General features: G+C 44.7%; 1 protein-coding gene across 3 annotated transcripts; it reads left to right on the top strand.

Moving 5' to 3' along the window:
- Window positions 1-3,794: 3,794 nt before the first annotated feature.
- HERPUD1 (homocysteine inducible ER protein with ubiquitin like domain 1) lies at window positions 3,795-16,344 on the top strand. Of its 3 annotated transcripts, none has more exons than XM_083511502.1 (8): window positions 3,795-4,081; window positions 8,748-8,825; window positions 8,937-8,999; window positions 10,116-10,243; window positions 11,195-11,302; window positions 11,619-11,969; window positions 13,730-13,835; window positions 14,756-16,344. In XM_083511502.1, the coding sequence occupies exons 1-8, from the start codon at window positions 3,902-3,904 to the stop codon at window positions 14,912-14,914; spliced, it is 1,173 nt and encodes a 390-aa protein (XP_083367628.1). In that variant the 5' UTR covers window positions 3,795-3,901; the 3' UTR covers window positions 14,915-16,344. The 3 variants fall into 3 exon arrangements, with proteins under 3 accessions (XP_083367628.1, XP_083367629.1, XP_083367630.1); XM_083511503.1 differs by having other exon boundaries at window positions 3,842-4,081; window positions 14,759-16,344; XM_083511504.1 differs by having other exon boundaries at window positions 3,849-6,621; window positions 6,876-8,825.
- Window positions 16,345-17,350: the final 1,006 nt, after the last annotated feature.

The raw sequence follows: 17,350 nt of genomic DNA, 5'->3' as shown, positions 1-17,350 counted from the left end.
CTGAAGGCAGCCCTGTTTAGGGAAGTTTTTAATGTTTTAAGTTTTATTCTGTTTTTAGTCCTCTGTTGGGAGTTGCCCAGAGTGGCTGGGGAAACCCAGTCAAATGCGCGGGGTATACCATAAATAATAAAATTATTAAATTATTACCGGTATTATTATTAGCTATCTGGTGCTGCAGTTTAGACTCTGGGATGCATTTGGAGACCTTCTTGCTCATTCTGCTGAGTGGGGTGGGGCCATGGATTGTTGTCCCAAAGCTCTGCCCTGATGGGGCAAAGTCTCCAGGAATTTTTTTTTTAATGGTGTGTGTGTATTAAATAGAGTAGGCATCTCAAGGGCACAGAGTTCTGGGATGGGGCTCAGGATGATAAGATCCTGGACACCAGTTTGGAAGGTGACTTGGAAGGCTTTGTGGTGAAGAAGAGCAAAAGATTACTCTCAACCTAGAGCCCACCAGTCCATCTCATCTCTGCTGAGAGCTCTACAGAGCCCCTGTGACTCTTCTGGGTATGAGAAGGGCAGGCCTTCCTGCAAGCAGAGATTCCCCTTGGCCTAGAGCCAACGCCTACAATCCCACAAGGAGATCAGTGTGACATTTTGGCAATGAACTCATGTACAGCCCCAGGGTGACATGTGGGGCCTGCCAGAGAAAACACAAGGACCAAACGGCACTGGGGGAAACAATTGCCATGGTTCAAGGAAATAAAACAGCTGTCTCTTTTTTTCTAACCGCATCCTGGCTTAGACCCAACCAAGCAGTAGCTTTTCTCCCTATTTTCCAGTGGCAGATCACTGGGGGGAAATGATCGTTGTCCCAATGCACTCTTGCATCATTTCACTTGTGTTGACAGTGGCAACTCTCTCTGCCTTATTCTGCCCACCTGTGCCTGTCTGTCTTCCCTGTTGACTTGCAAAATCCCAACCAGTTAATCACATCCATACCATACAGCTGAACCACATGGTTCTCCCGCCAAAAAAAATCCTGAGAGCTATAGGTTCTTAAAGGTACTAGGAATTGTAGCTCTGTGAGCTATAGCTACCACATTTCTTTTTCGGGGGGTGGGGTGGGGGGAGCAATGCAGTCTAAATGTGTGGTGTGGATGTGACCTGAGATTTACAACAAAATGTTGTTGTGTGGAGCCAGCCTGTCATGCCCTTTTCCAGGACACTCCATTCCATCTCCCTTCATTATTATCAGTTGTTATATTTGTTTGCTTTTTACAAAACATCTCCAAGCAACTTACAAAATATTAAAATCCATCACTGCCTCCTGCGGGAGCAAATTCCATAGTTTAGAATATGCACCATGGAAAGAAGACTTTCTTTTCTCTGTCCCGAATCCTCTAACATTCAGCTTCCTTGGGTGTCCACCAGTTCTAATGTTATGAGAGGAGAAGATTTTATTCTCTACCCACTTTTCTCCATGTCATTAATAATTTCATAAACTTCTATCATGCCACCTCTTACATTTATGTAAACTGAAAAGCTCCAAATTTTGTAAGCTTTTCACATAGCGGAATTGCTTCTTTCCCTTGAATATGCTGGCTACCCTGTGAGTTTCATTAGGGCAATCAAACATTTCAAGTGTTTTTTGCTCAGAAAACAAATGTTTTAATCAACAAACCAAACAAATGTTTGGTCACAATCATCAGTTTGTTGGCCAAGATTCAGACTTATATTTTTCAGTTACTATGATTTCCTTTAGGGTGTATTCACAAATACTGAACACTGTACATCTTCACCCTTTGTCAACATAGTGTGTGTGCTCATGTACTATTTATGCGTGTTCCTATATCTTTGTAAATAGTTTCAGGATTGCATCAGCCGTTTTAACCTGTGGTGGAGGGTAGGGGAGCATATCCATTATTGAACAGTGTGAAACAAACAGCTGCTCACAAAGTTCTGTGCAGGTTTCCAGGACACTTGCTTTGGAGATTGCTGGCAATGGGCTGCGCTCAGCATGTAGATAAGCAGGTGTCAGCTTTCCCCCCAAGTGCACCTATTTAACAGGTATGACACACCTGAATGTCCACTGGGTGTTCTCAGACAACGTGGAACAGCCACAGTGGATGCTCACTGTCCAAGCATTGTCCCTACAAGTGCAGTCAATGCTGGCAAGTGAAAGCAGCAGTTTTGAGGCCATAGGGAGATGCCTTCTGCTACATCTGTCTTAAATCTATCCAGCTCAGCATTCTCCACACTGAAAGGTTCCAGACATGGTTTCCAGGGTTTCAGAACGACACCTACCTGGAGATTGAACCTGGGACTTTCTGCATGCAAAACATGAGCTACCGCCAGCATGATGGCTTCCCAGTACACCACTGGACTTTCCACTCCCTAGCACTTAATTAATCTATACCTATGCCTTTGCGGGACGCGGGTGGCGCTGTGGGTTAAATCACAGAGCCTAGGACTTGCTGATCAGAAGGTCGGCGGTTCGAATCTCCGCGACGGGGTGAGCTCCCATTGCTCGGTCCCTGCTCCTGCCAACCTAGCAGTTCAAAAGCACGTCAAAGTGCAAGTAGATAAATAGGTAAACGGCGGGAAGGTAAACGGCGGGAAGGTAAACGGCGTATCCGTGAGCTGCTCTGTTTCACCAGAAGCGGCTTAGTCATGCTGGCCACATGACCCAGAAGCTGTACGCCGGCTCCCTCGGCCAATAAAGCGAGATGAGCGCCGCAACCCCAGAGTCGTCCGTGACTGGACTTAATGGTCAGGGGTCCCTTTACCTTTATGCCTCTTGCTCACACCATTTTGAATCAGGAAATCATTCTCCCCTCTTCTCAAAACCTATTTGCTCATATGCTCCAAAGCATAAGAATATAAGAAGACCCCACTGGATCAATCCAATGGACCACCCAGTCCAACATCCTGCTCTCACAGTGGCTGAGCAGATTTCTGTGGGAAACCAGCGAGCAGGATTTGCGCACAAGAGCCCTCTCCCCCAGGCGTGTAGCATGGGGGGGGGGCGGTGCTGCCCAAGAGGAATTTTTTTTTTGGGGGGGGGGCACGCCATTCATGCCATCCTCCCTGAGCCAGCCCTGTGCCACTTTGAGAGGCTGGAGAGGGCAGTGTAAGAAGGAGGTAACAGCCTTGCGCCCTTTGATCCCAACCCCTTGAGCTAGATGGACCAATAGTGTAAGGCAGCATACTATGTTCTTGGGAAGGGCTGTAGCACAGCACCTGCTTTGCATGCAGAAGGTCTCAGGTTCGATCCCCAGCATCTGCAGGTAAGGTTGGAAATGCACCCTGTCTGAAACCCTGGGGACCATTACTAGCCAGTGTAGTCACTACTGACCTTGATGGACCAATGGTGAAAGGCAACTTCTGCTATGCTTATTTAAAAATCAGCCCCCCTTCTTTTTAGAATCATGAGGACTAGAAACTTTTTTTTAGGTCCAAGCCCATAGCTCAGAGGTAGAGCATGAATAAGATCGCTAGTTCAACCCCCAATGGCAGCATCTCCAGGCAGGCCTGGGAAAGACACCCTGACTGAAACCCTTGGAGAGCCGCTGCCGGTCAGTGTAGACAATACTAGATGCACGTAAGGTTCTGACTCAGTAGAAAGCAGCTTCTTACGATCCCACGGCAAAGCAAGGCATCACGTGACATGTAAATATAGAAAACTGCAGGTCCCGGCCGAGTTTGTTTCCTTCCCCTTTTGGCCACGCCTCCCCCTTTGGCCACGCCCAGATAGGCCTGGCTCTCTTTCCTACCCCTCCATCTGCCTCCGGACAGACAGGCGGCTTCTGATAGGCCCACGTTTCGAGCCGGCGGCCAATCCGTGGAGGCCACAGCGGCGGCGCGAGGAGGGCGAGGATATATAAGGAGGGGGCCGCGGATGAGGAAGTGAAGCTTAGCTGTTGGAGTGGTGGAAGCGAGAATTGAAAGCGGAGACACGATGGCGGAAGCCCCGGTAGGGCCCGGCCGGATTCCGGGAGGCGAGGCCGAAGGGGAGGAGGTCTCGCTCGTGGTCAAGAGCCCCGCGCAGCGACACCCCGACCTCCGCCTGACCGCCCAGCGCTCGTGGAGCGTCCGTCGCCTCAAGGCTGAGCTCCGCCGCCGCCACCCGGATGCCCCGGTGAGTCTGCGAAGACTCGCTCTCCTCCTTCTCGTCCTCATACGGCACTTCCCCACCTCTTCCTTCCTTACGGGCTGCACTGCTCCTTGGCGGGGAGGCTGTGTTTGAGAAAACTCTCTCTTATGGAGCCTCCAAATTCAGACGCAGCCTAATTCGGAAGCTGCCAGGGTAGGGCAGGCTGGGGTTTTTCTGCCTTTGTGCTCGGCTACTGCTGGCGACTTGGGGGTTGAAACTTGGGAGATGAGAACTTTTAAAGGTGCAAGAGTAATGTCTGAGGGATGTTGATAGTGACTGGGCGGGGGCCAGAGGCTGGAGGCATGGACGGACGAAAATAATACCATTAAGCCAGCCTTCCCCAATGCAGGGGCCTTCCAGATTTTGGGGCTACAACTCCTAAGGCCCCGCGGGAGCGCTGGCTTTGGCTGTTGGGAGCTGTAGTCCAACAATATCTAGAGGGCTGCATGTTTGTTTATTTGCATTTATGCCCCAGCATCTTGTCCAAAGATCTCAAGGTATGATTCGCCCTCTCCTCATTTAATCCACATAACAACCCTGTGAGGTAGGTAGGTTGAGTGAGTGACTGGCTCCCAAGGTCACACAGAGTAAGAGCTTCATGGCCAAGTGGCGATTTGAACCCTGATCTCCCAGGCCCCACTCTATTCACTACACTGTATTAAGCAGAGCAGGAGATTGATGTTTAATCTCTTCCCACAGCCCTCCTTTTTGAAAAATTTAGGACTCTGAAACCAAATATGGCCTTGAATGACAGGCTTCCTGGATCACATCTGTGGTCCTTCTAGCCCAGCTTTCCGCCGCCTACAGTGGCCAACAAGTTGTTTCATGGAGGGCATGAAGGCAGAAGTTTTTTCCTGCAGTTGCTCTCCTGTGACTGGTATTCAGTGGCATACTGCCTCTGCACCTGGAGGTTCTATGTTGCTGTCGAGTGGCTGGTGATAAACCTGGTTGTTGTCTAAGATCTTCCCTCTGTCATGGAATATTAGTTGCTGGGGAGACTTCTGGAGTTGCGCTTTTATTCCACTTAAAGATTTCCCATAGGCATCTGGTTGGTTACTGTCAGAAGAGAGTGGACTTGAAGGGCCTTTAATCTGTTGTAGCAGCACTCTTAACGCTATGAAAAGATTAAGCTTGCTCTTGTATTACTCATTTTTATTTATTTCATGAAATTTATACAACACTTGATTGCGGGAGAAAGTCTCAAAGTGGCTTGCATGGTACCTGCCACCATATTCACCATAGTTCCTTTCTTTCAACTCTTCCCCCAATCACTGATTTTTGAAGCCTTTATCTCTCTTACACTCAAAGGCCTTTTTCTGTTTTCTATTTGCTTTTTTATGTATCCATTATGTACCTTGGCTTTTCTCCAGTGATCTGAGTACATGGTGATATCTGCTCTTTCTACCTGCAGGTAGGTTAGGTTGTGGGGTGGAGAATGGCTCAAGGTGCCTCTGTGACCTTCATGGCCAAGGAGAGATTTGTCTCCGTGGTCCAGTGTTCGTTCGTTGCATTGGCTGGTTCTTCCCCCAATTCTACCTCTCACCTTATTTCTTTTTCCTCATCCACTTTCCCCCTCCTTTCATAGCTGTTCTTTCTGCTTAGGCTGGTATCTCCGGTTTCTGCAGCCTTCTTCCTGTTCATGTTCTCTCCAGGCATCTTGGTCTGTACTTACTCTCTAAACAGGCCTTTGTATAGCAGCAGTTGGAATCTTAACATTCCTCACCAAGGACTAGGAAGTTGCCAGTAGTGTTTTAACAGACTTTGGAGCATAGAATGCCTGCAAGTGCAATGTGGTGATTTTGATTAAAGTCATCATTGTGATCATCTTGGCCTTTGTCCCCCCCCCCCCTTGCTGTTTATCTGCTTAGTACTGGGGTGATGTATTGCTTTTGCCAAATGTGATTTTTCCCCATCACCCATGCCCAGAGCAAAAGGCTCCCTCCACATCAGCAAGCAGTGTTACATAACCAAACAGTCTGGGCACCTCTTGGCAGCTGGTCATTCTGTTCTGGGAGCTTAAGCTTCTTTGAACAGGGTTTTTTCCACTCTTCTGCCAAACAGATGATGCAATAGGGCTTAGGTCTTACTCACTTGTCGCTCTTGATTTATTACATTTGGATGTCAAATGCTGAAATTGCCGAATTCATGGCCAAGGCAAATGACTTCATCATTTTGTGGCTTACAATAAATGATCAGAGATCCTCTGTCTCAAGAAGCTTAAAGCAGCAAAAATCCCCTTATGAACATATGGGGTTATTTTTGTTCCATTCTATTTTTCAAATTAAGAAGCAGCAGTACTTTGTCACTTTCTTTGCAATGCAAATGGCCCAGCTGGTAGACCAGTTTGCTATTTTGGCAAGGATGATTTGAAAAACCAAAAAAGGGTTATTAGTGCTGCTTTTCTCTAGTACAACTAGTAGCAAATGCTGTGTTTGAATTCAAAACAGATTGGGACAGCCACGTAAACGTTATGAAACTAACACTTTCCTTTTGGTCTGATACTGACACTACTTCAGTGTTTTACAGTGGTGCCTCGCAAGACGAAATTAATCCGTTCTGCGAGACTCTTCGTCTTGCGGTTTTTTTGTCTTGCAAAGCACGGCTATTAGCGGCTTAGCAGCTATTAACGGCTTAGCGGCTTTAAGAAAAAGGAAACGAACTCGCAAGACGTTTCGTCTTGCGAAGCAAGCCCATAGGGAAATTCGTCTTGCGGAACGACTCAAAAAACGGAAAACTCTTTCGTCTTGCGAGGCATTCGTCTTGCGAGGTACCACTGTAGTTTGTTAGCAACAAGAAAAGATGGATCCAGCTAGTAAGACTAATTTATTTTATTCTTCATTCAGTTTACAAGAATAACATGACCAGCGTTCGATCCTCCCATTGTGCTAGGCGCATTTTGCAACAAGAATTTCATTAGCACTAGCAGTTTCTGAGCTCTGGGCGCAGTACTGCACCTAAGATTTCAGATTAAAACTACAGAGTGGAAGGAAAGGAGGACCTTTTTCTGTCTCCCCACTTCCAGCCAGTCTCTGAAGACTGGAGAAGAGACCCTCTTAAGAACCTTAGGGGGCAGGCAGGGGAAGCATGGCTTTGTTTTTTGCAGTCTTCAGATGAGGACTAGACCATGTGAAAAATGAACATAAGACTTTAGCTGCAGTTCATTCATTTTCAGCTTTGTATTGTTCTATAAAAAGAAGTATGCCTAGACTTTCCATTGTTGTGCCCATAACCTTGGTTTAAGGTGCCATTTAGCTCCTAGCTTTCATATCTCAGTTTCTAACACTGAACATGACTGATATATTTTGGCACAGCAGTTAAAATATGGTATGTTAAAATAAAAATTTAAATACGCTAATTCCCAGATTAGGTACCGGGACATGCTAATGTACCTCAACATTAAATTAAAGGCTCCTGTGCATTGAGTACCCACCCCCAGAAGATGCCACCCACTGCATCTTATAGATAAGTAAAACTTACCTTGTTATTTTCTAACAGTGAAAAAGGATTTGTCTTCACATCCATTCCCTCTGCTAGCATGGTTGCAGGGGTGACATACTCTACCCTCCAGCAAGTAAATTTGTCTCTCATAACACTTCAGTAAGGCCAGTTTGAAATTTCTATTAATGCTGCGGTGTCAAATGACTTCTTCACAAGAACTGCAGTTTCAAAGAAGTGTGGCACAGTTAATTTCTAAATATAAGTACCTTCACTTAAGAGCAAAATAGGGTGTTACTGGTAATTCCGAGATTGAAATAGTCCTACAGAAACCCTATTTGCAATTAGAGAAAAGCGTCATAATAGGGTTCCTAACTGGAGATGGTGATTGATACTGGCTTCTGTCAACCTAGCTAAGGTTTCTCATAGTTGGAGGTAGAACTTTGGTCAAAGTGGACATTCTTGTCTGATTTTGCAAGTGGCTGACTATTGCACTTGTCCAAAACACAAAATAAGGATTCAAAGTTTTGTTGATGAAATCTCTACAACTGCCTGATATAAACAGAAACTGATGTTATTGTCTGGACTCTGGAACCAGTTCTTAGCAGCAGCAATAGCAACAGCAACAACACTAAGCTAGGGGTAAAAAAATGAATTAAAGGCTTGCTGATGGTGGGCGCCTTGTCTATCAACATCAGCATCTTGGCTTATATTAGAGGGTTGTACTTTGTGCCCCATAATATAAGTGCAGTCTTATTTTTCACTCTCACTCAGTCACCAGGTTGATGAAGCAGGTGTGGAGTTCTTAGATGTGGGTACGTCTGAAACTACATCTTCCTTTTTTGGGAATATGTGTCCCAAAAAGGTCTTCTCTGACCTGACAGCATGCATCTGTTCTGCCTCCTAGAAGTCCAGCAAGCAAATTCAAAGTAGTTCCCAGGCATTACTATAATTGAGGATCTCAGAAATGCTGAAATGCATAACTTGTTCATGCAGTAGCTTTGTATTACAAATAAGTTTGCTACAAGAAGGATGGAATGTAAATACTCCAAATCAGACAATTGTGGGGTTTTTTTGTGTGTGTTGTTTGCAAAGGTACTTTGTTAAGATGGAAGTTGCATAAATAAATAAATATTGCACATGTTAAGTTCTGCATGGCTGTTCTGCATAATTCAACAGAATGGGTCCTGACCATTGTGTTCTCTTCCTCTTACAGCCTGAAGACGTTCAGAGACTGATTTATTCAGGGAAGTTGTTACAGGACCATCTTTACCTGCGAGATGTGCTTGCCAAGGTACTTGGATGCTGCATGCTACTAGCATTGCTTTTGTTAACTCTAGTGGATCAGCAAGTAAATGCAATAAACTGAACTCTTGTTTGAAACTTATTTTGGTTTATATTTCAGCAGGATATGGTGCATGCTCTCCACCTGGTGTGCAACTCAAAACTGCGAGAAACAGACGTGAAGGTATTTATAAACTGATAAGTTGTTCAGATTCCTACCTTATCTTTATCCACAATTTAGTTATAGTTCCCCTTGGAGCTGTTACTACAGCCTTGTAAGAGCATGAATATTGCATTGCTCTGTAAACCATAGCAGGTCCACCACTTGCATCTGTTAGAGTCCTGGGAAGCTCACTATTAGGCCACAAGAGAGGTAACCACTTCCAGAGGTTTGGTGCCTTTGGTACAGCTTTGTTTTTAGCTGTCATGCTATTGACACACCGATCCTCAAAGACTTTGGAGCTTCAGTTTGAAAACCATCTAAATTAGTAGCCATCTCTGAAACTTGTGGCATTCAGAATTAAGCTGTAATTGTTTTCTTCCTTACCTGGCAGAATGGAGAGAACCAGTGGGATATGGGTTAGCTCTGGATATAAACTCTATAGGAAGGACAGAGAAGAGTGATGATTTCAACTTGCTGATTTCACTTTTATCCGTGTGATGGTTATATTTGTCATAATGTTGAAATAAAGCTGTTGCTGGGGTGTAAACAGAAGCTCTGTGCGTATGTGTGGTATATTGCACCCCTCAGTTGATTCTACTTGAATAGTTGTTACCGTGCTTGCTATGGACATTTGCGTCTGCACACCTGAAACTTACTTCTTTGTGCTTGGAGCATAGGCCCTCTGGGAACATGACTGACGAGGGGATTTCATTTGGATGCCAGGGGGACTTCTCCCCAGCTGTATTCTGCTGTCTAGTAGAACCGTCCAAGAAACCAGCACACTTGCCAAACGAACAGGAACAACTTATGCGTAGCACTTAGTAACTTTAGGTAGCAGAGTGCCCTCATAAGGTGCTTTGGTGGGAGCAATAGAGATTCAAGCAGAACGTTTCCAGAAAAAGAGTTGTTATTGAAAAATTGTGAGGTAAATGTGTGGGGAGGGAGAAATGAGGTGAAGGCAAGCCAAGAGCGGTTGTGTGGTGGTGTTTGGGGCAGGAAGGAACATGGTTGAAACCATGGGGGGAACAAGCTATACCTCCCCTTCCTCGCAATTTTTCTGAAAATCCTCTCAAAAGGGAGGGAGAAGCCCCCACGCAGACACATTCTAAAGTTTCAGCTGATCAATGTTTTCCTCAGGTTGTTGAAGCCAAGCATCAGCCAGCAGCCTTTAGCCAAGACCCGCCGTTGCTTCCTTCAGTTCATGCTTTGAGTCAGACGGATATCCTCGGCAACCAGCCCCTTGGAGCAGAGAATGCTAGCGATAGGTAAGTGTGGTGTGAGTGGCTCGGTTCTGCCTGCTTGTTCAGACAACTTGCTCCTGAATCTGTGTACCCTTGAGATGGCATCTATGTACCCTCTTGGCAGCAGCTGGTGCCCCTGGCCTGCTACTGGAATGGGTGCCTAGCAGTGCACCCTAACTCCAATGTGAGGTACCACTTTGGCGAAAGCAAAGAACAACTGTGCAAATGAGAGAAATGCCTGTCTCTCCTTCAAGCCTTTGGCTTTGACCTTCTCCAGCACCCAGCACAAATAAGTAAATGCCTCCCTTCTCCTTGCAAGCCTTCTTGGCATGTGAGAGGCCTTGGGGAGGAGAGAGACGAGTTGGTGGCGAGCATAACTAGCAGCTGGCTAGCAAGCCAAACCAAAGACTCCTGAGCCCCTAGTATAGGGATAGTCAACTTGGGGGCCTCCAGAAGTTGGACTGCAGCTCATGCATCCCTGATCATTGGTCATTCTTCTTAAGGGTGATGCGAGTTGTGGTTCAGCAACATGAGGCCCAGTACGTCAGCATGTTTTCCCCAATGGAACTTGGACTGCAGCACAGTTTAATTCTTCCTTCTGATTCGTTGGTGATGCATTTAAAATGTTACAATCTAAAAGGCCTGACACACAAGGATTGGGGAAGAAGGGAGGGCGAGGAAGGACACCCAGGGATGAGTTCCTTCTTGTAAGGACTATGCAACCAACAGCTGGAATGAAAAGAGCTTAGAGAGAGGAGCCACAAATAGTCTTTTACCAGAGCAGAGATGCAGAAACCCTGCCAGTCCATTCTCTTTTCCACTTCAGTAGCCTGAAGATTAAATGCTGATAAAACATCCTTGGCCTGGAGGGTACAGCATTTACAAAATCCTTGCCATATAATTTTCAGTGAGGGCAAGGGAGAAAAAATAGTATGCCTGTCCTGATTAAGCATATTTTCTTCTCCTCTGCATCAGATCTGTACCGGCGCAGCACTGCTTTCAAGGCTATTCATCCTATACAACGTACCGCATGCTGCAGTTCTGGTTCCATCAGTTTTATGCAAGACAATACTACATGCAATAGTAAGTTGCTGTCTTCGTTGTGATCTATTTCTACAAGGAGCTAAATCCCAAGCATTTTGACAAATTTGCATACTGGTGTGATGTGGCTGAAAAGCTAGGGCTCTTGTCTGTATGTATTCAGTGTTAGCTTATATCAAACCCCTGGCACAAATAAGCTATGGTGGTCCTTGGTGATTCACTGAATCAAATATACCCTTGAAGTGCACCTGTTGTTGGCTTGCTGTTTTGAGGCTGCCAATTTGTTTCATGCACATCAAAGTTGAGCAAGCTCTTACCAGCTTTCTAACTGAGCTCATGACTTTTATCTTGCATCTAGCATGGCTGCCAGTGCTGTTTCTGGTGACGTATCCTCTACACGAAGTACGCAGGAGATCCCAGTTGCAGCCCCGGTTGCGGCCCCAGCTCCTCTTCCTGGTCCTTTTCCTGCTGAAAACCAGGCCGGAAATCAAAACGTTCCCCCTCAGGTAAACCCAGGGGTGAACCAGAACCTTCGTATGAATGCCCAGGGAGGGGCTTTGATGGAAGAAGAAGAAGAAGGCGGCAATCGGGATTGGCTGGACTGGCTCTACTCGGCAACCCTCTTCTACGTCTTCATCAACATTGTGTATTTCTACTCCAGTATGAGCAGGCTTCTCATGGTGATGGTGGGCACCCTGCTGATGTACCTGTAAGTTTCTGCGGCCTCATCTTATATCTCTCACTTTTTACCACTAATCTTGGTGCACATTATTTTAAAATAAGTGTCTGCTGGGGGAGACTAGTGGCCAAGTGTAGACATGATGTCAAACTGTGATCAAGGCTTTGGGGTTGCACAGTCGCTCAGCCAGGCCATGAGAAGATAGCGAGAACATACCACCTAAGAACATAGGAAGCTACCTTATTTATGAGCCAGACCCTGTCAGTCTAGCTCAGTATTGTCTTCCCTTGGCTGGCAGTCATTTGCCAGTATTTCAGGCAGGGCTGAAAGCCTGCCCTACCAGGTGATGCCATTGGAGACCTACATGCAAAGCAACAGCCTCCAACCTATGGTTGGTTGACAAAATATCATTAACATCCAAAGTGGAGGGCAGGGCAGCTTAGTTTTAACCACAACTTGTTAACGTGTTGGGATCATAAACCACAATTTAATTTGCTCCACTAAGCTTATTTCTTGGTAGGCTTTGGTACAGAAAACCGTGGTTTACAACAAGAAGTGAAAATTTCCTATTATGGCTGGCAGGGAGCATATGTGAGCAGGCCTCTGTATATAAAGCTAAACTGTGGTTTCCTGTTTTATCTGAGCTGGCCCACAAACTCTGCTGGACATATTTCTGCAGCTCCCTTGAAATAGTTGTAAGGAGGCTAGTACTTCAAACATTTACATCTACTAAAATACCACTTGTGAGGGTTTAAGAGGAAACATGCACCACAGGTAAAATAACTTGTTTTGCAACCTGTCGCTCATTTTCACTGTTGCACATACAAGAACTGCAGGCTAAACACTGACATCTGAACTTGTCCTAGTAAACTATCCTTTCCTTTGGATGAATTTCTCACCTGTGGGACTGTAGCTCAGACAGCTCTTAACTATACTGAATGCAGTTTTTATACATTAGCAACAGTAAAAGCTCCTCAGCTTTTGCAGTTTGTTAGTAAACTTGGGTAGACAGCCATTCAGTTTATGTTGGCAGCCCTTTAAAGGGACACAGATTGGAACAAAATAACTGTCTTTGGTCTTTTTTATTTAGCAAAATTTATAAGCCGCTTGATTGTTTTAAAAAAGGAAAACCTCTTAAGCAGTTTACAAAAATATAAAAAACTAATAAAATTACTGATAAAACAATTAAAACCTGTTAAATATTTTCAAAAGATGATTGCAATCAGCTGCTAAAAAGAAATGAAGCATATAACTTCCACATGTCTGGATAGGCCTGATATCAATAGGCAGGGAGTTCCAAGGCGTACTTGTAAGAAATTGGTATTTTAGTGTGGCCACAAGTATATTATTATTATTATTATTATTATTATTATTATTATTATTACTACTACTACTACTACTAATAATAATAATTTATACCCCGCCCATCTGGCTGGGTTTCCCCAGCCACTCTGGGCGGCTCCCATTGGAAAGTTAAAAACACCTGTGCCAGTTATGCAGATGGAAGCAGTTGAGTGGGCATATATGGGATAAGGTGATTCAGCAAATAACATTTCCCACCTTGAAAGTCACATTACGGATGTCATGCAGTGCACAGAACTCCGAGCTGTCTTCTATGAAATAACTGGAAAGGCTTGTACAGCAGGGGCTAAGTCAATTGCTCTCCTCCTGTCCTTGAATATTGAATGGAGACTCTCTCCCATGCCAAATGGTGGGTTATCCTGACAGAGGGTTTTTTCAGACTTCCCTTTGGCATTCTGTCCTGTACCTCACTGGTTTTGTCTTCTCAGGCACCAGGTTGGATGGTTTCCTTTCAGGCGGAGGCCAGCTCAGCCTGCTGAGAACAATATTCCTCTCCAAGCAGCTGTTAACCAAGACCAAAACAACAATTTACAGGTAAGTTCCTAACAGGATATAATTTCCTTCATAAGCACAATTTTGAATGTTCTGATGAACTTTCCAGCCCAAACCTAAGCAGCTCAGAATGAATGCCACTTGTTCAGAGGGACTTGCTTCCTGGATAATTAAGCTTGTTTAGGGTTTCAGCATTGCCTCAGTACTGTTTCTAAAAGACCTCTGTATATTCTGTCCACATATCTTAAGTGGCTTGGCGCTTATGTACTGTAAATTGTTCTGTGCGACAAAATAATTTAGGATGCAAAGTGTGCATTCGGTATTGGCTTCCACTTAGCACAGTTGACGTGCTAAAATTATGTTGTAGAACTTGAGATGAATCAAGATGTTGAATCATTTGTTGGGCATTTTCCTGATTTGGTGGTGCTGGTTCTATAATGTGCCCTGTGCTTTGTATGTGAGACCCAGCGCTGGGCAGCACCAAATATTTTGGTCCTTCTGGGGTGGGGCATTCCTTTTTTCAGGTAGCCAAACCATCTCCAGCTCCTGGCTCTTCCTGTTGACTGAAGGCTTTGGAGACCTGATGATGGAAAATGTCCATCTCCCAGGCCCCTAGATGTCACTGCTAACGTTAAATGAGGTGTAATGTGTTGAATTAATGCAGCAACTGTGTGCTATCTCAGAAATGGTTTTTGGATCCTGCATGTTGTTAATACATGCTTGGAGAGCAGGTTGCTCCCAGCTTCTAATGAGGTCCTTGCATGAAGTGCTCTCCCTTCACAGAGTCTGCCTAGCCAAATATATCTAGTTCATGTGACTTATGACAAAGTAAACCTACAACTGGTAATATTTGCCAGTGTCGAATCTAAAGCTACCCAGGAATAAAGCCGTAGCACTGCAGGAGAAGGTCAGTTGATGATCCTGTCAGGGAATTATTACATCTTTCTCTTTCCTTGGTTTAGCAGGAGGAAAATGCGGGGGGTCAGGGTGAAATGGAGGCACCTGACACCACACCAGAGAGTCAACCAGCACCATCTTCATTCATGAGCACTGCCTGGCTTTTCTTCAAGACTTTCTTTGCATCCCTCCTGCCTGAGGGACCCCCAGCTGTGGCCAACTAGCTGGCTGCTTAGCCACACAAATAGCCAGTAAACTGCAGCTGTCTGTTTGCTGTGAGACCTTTGGCTGAGCGAGGACTGGACTGGACACCAGTTTGAATGCTGGAAGTGGCCTGGTACCAATGGACGAAAAGGAATTACTCTGCTTTCAGAAGCGAAAGACAGAGATTGCAGCAGCCATAAGACCAAAGTACAGAGTGCCAGTGAATTGTATGGGAAACATTGAGTGAAGGCCTACAGCAGTGTGCAATTCTGTACTGAATGCAAGTAAGGCTGTTGATGGACCAAGAGTGAGAGAAGCACATTGCTTCTGCTGGTGTAACTTGATTCCTGTTGGAATGTATCTCATGCTTTAATTACACTGAGTGTAGTATCTTGCGCAACCAGTGAATTGCTAGATATGTATTATAAGAGTTTTACAGGGAAGATTTATGCCAAAAATAATTAAAAGCTGTGCTTGCGCTCAATAAATGTAGGGAGCTATTTGCATAAATAGCTTCCTACTGAAGATTCAGTTGAGCTTTTATACTAAACAGTATAGCAAGAGCAACCAACCCACATGTACAGGTTCATGTCAAGAACTATCACCCAGTTTATCAGTTGGAGTGATCATGTAGATCCAAGCATTCTTTCCCTTGATAAAATCTTCCAGGCTGCTTTCTGTTAGGACTTCTGATAAGCATCTAATCAAAAATATTGTCAGCTGTTTTTGCCACCACCTTACAAACTCAAGATATCTGCAAACTAGAGTCTTTTGCAAGCAAGGCTTAGAAAGATGATGGCCCATCTGTCTGTTCCTGAATTTCAGCAGTGGAATATTTCTCTGCATTCTGTTTTTTGTGCATTGTATTAAATGGTTTTTTTTTTTAAAAAAAAAGTCTTCCAGAAGAAGTTCTCTAAAACATGCATTATGTTACCAGCTTAATTTCTAGTGGTTCGTATTTTAAAAGAAGCATGCAACTATGCAAGTATGAAGAAGACCTGGGAAGGGAAATAGGTATTGAAAATGTCATATTCACATTTTAAAGCTTGTGCTTTTAAAGGGTAAATTGTTGAAGAGTAGTATATTTTGTGCCTTTGGGATCTGGAGATGTTTTTCCTTTGCTCCTTATACTTTAGGAGGCATTCCTGATACCTCCATTTCTGTTAATCTTTGGCGTGCATCTCCTAGAACTTAATGAATTTGCATTGAGAATCTTTTCAGCTCAGGGATAATTTTTCTTAGATTATCTTAATACACAGGGCCATTGTCCTGCATATACATTGTGAATATCAAATGATGCTGAATTTATATTTTCCCCATTGCAGATTGTAAGCCTTCAGTTCATATCAACTTCATCTGTACAGCTGACCACTTTCTCTTGTATAATATCTGTTGAACAAAGTTTAACACGCAATGACTTACTTTTATTAAACTTCGATATTGCTGTCTAGCTGTTCATTTGTCGGTCACTGCACAGGTAAAACTGTACAAGAAACTGTCCAGTCAGGCATTAAGGACAAATGGTATAACTGAGTGGCTGAGAATCTGAACTTCTTTCCCTGTACTTCTCATTACCTGGCTCAATTATCTGGCAGTCTGTTCCAACTTTACTCCAGGTCTGCGATGCTGAAGGCTATCATCAGTACTTCATCATAAGATGAATAAGACAAGAAGAGCCCTGCTGGATCACACTCTAGCATTACTTTCTGGGCAGTGCTGCCGGCAAGGCTGTTGAGAACTGTGCTGCTAAGACGACAAAAGCTCCCGTCCTTCACTTGTAAGGATAGAGAAAACACCAGTCTCTGGGAAACAATTGAGGAAATAAAGTGCATGTCGTACATACAAACAAACCATCAATCAGTAGTGGCAAACTGCTGGAGATATTTTGTGGGATGCAGCCATGAAATTCGCTACTTGCCTTGGGAAGGTAGCAGATGCAGGCAAGTAGCTATGTGGCAAAATCTTCCACTGTTCCTCCTTTGGCCCCTCCCCAAGTTGGTACGGTCTATGCAGCTGTAGGTGCATATGCAGCTGAAGGCCCCTGGAGGGTGGAATCTGCAGGGGTGGGTTTTCAGCTGCTTTCTGGGCTGCTCACAGTAAACAGATGGTGACCCTTTGCAACAAAAGTGTTTTGCATCAAAATTGTGAAATAAACATATACAAATAATTACAATGGAGCATTTCGTTTTCAAAACAGCCTGAGTCTGCAATTGAAGAAAACTCTAAATGAAAAGGCAGCTGCAGATTTTTGGGGTGTCCTGAATTTTGTTGGTGTATTTCTTTTGGGAATTTTCTGCTCAGGTATAAATATAACTTGGCCAGCCTTGGCAACCCTAGCAGCTGGACTTGGTTGGTTGAGGTGATGCCATTTGCTCATTACCCTCCAGGCTGCAAGGAGCTTGGGCAGGGTAGCTGTGTCTGAGTCAAAAGCACAGGCATTTATTCTGAAGACTTCT

Source organism: Podarcis liolepis, assembly GCF_965112155.1.
Source record: "Podarcis liolepis genome assembly, chromosome: 7".
Classification (NCBI taxonomy): domain Eukaryota; kingdom Metazoa; phylum Chordata; class Lepidosauria; order Squamata; family Lacertidae; genus Podarcis; species Podarcis liolepis.
Note: the sequence above shows the minus strand (reverse complement) of the source record. Positions and strands in the feature narration are given on the sequence as shown.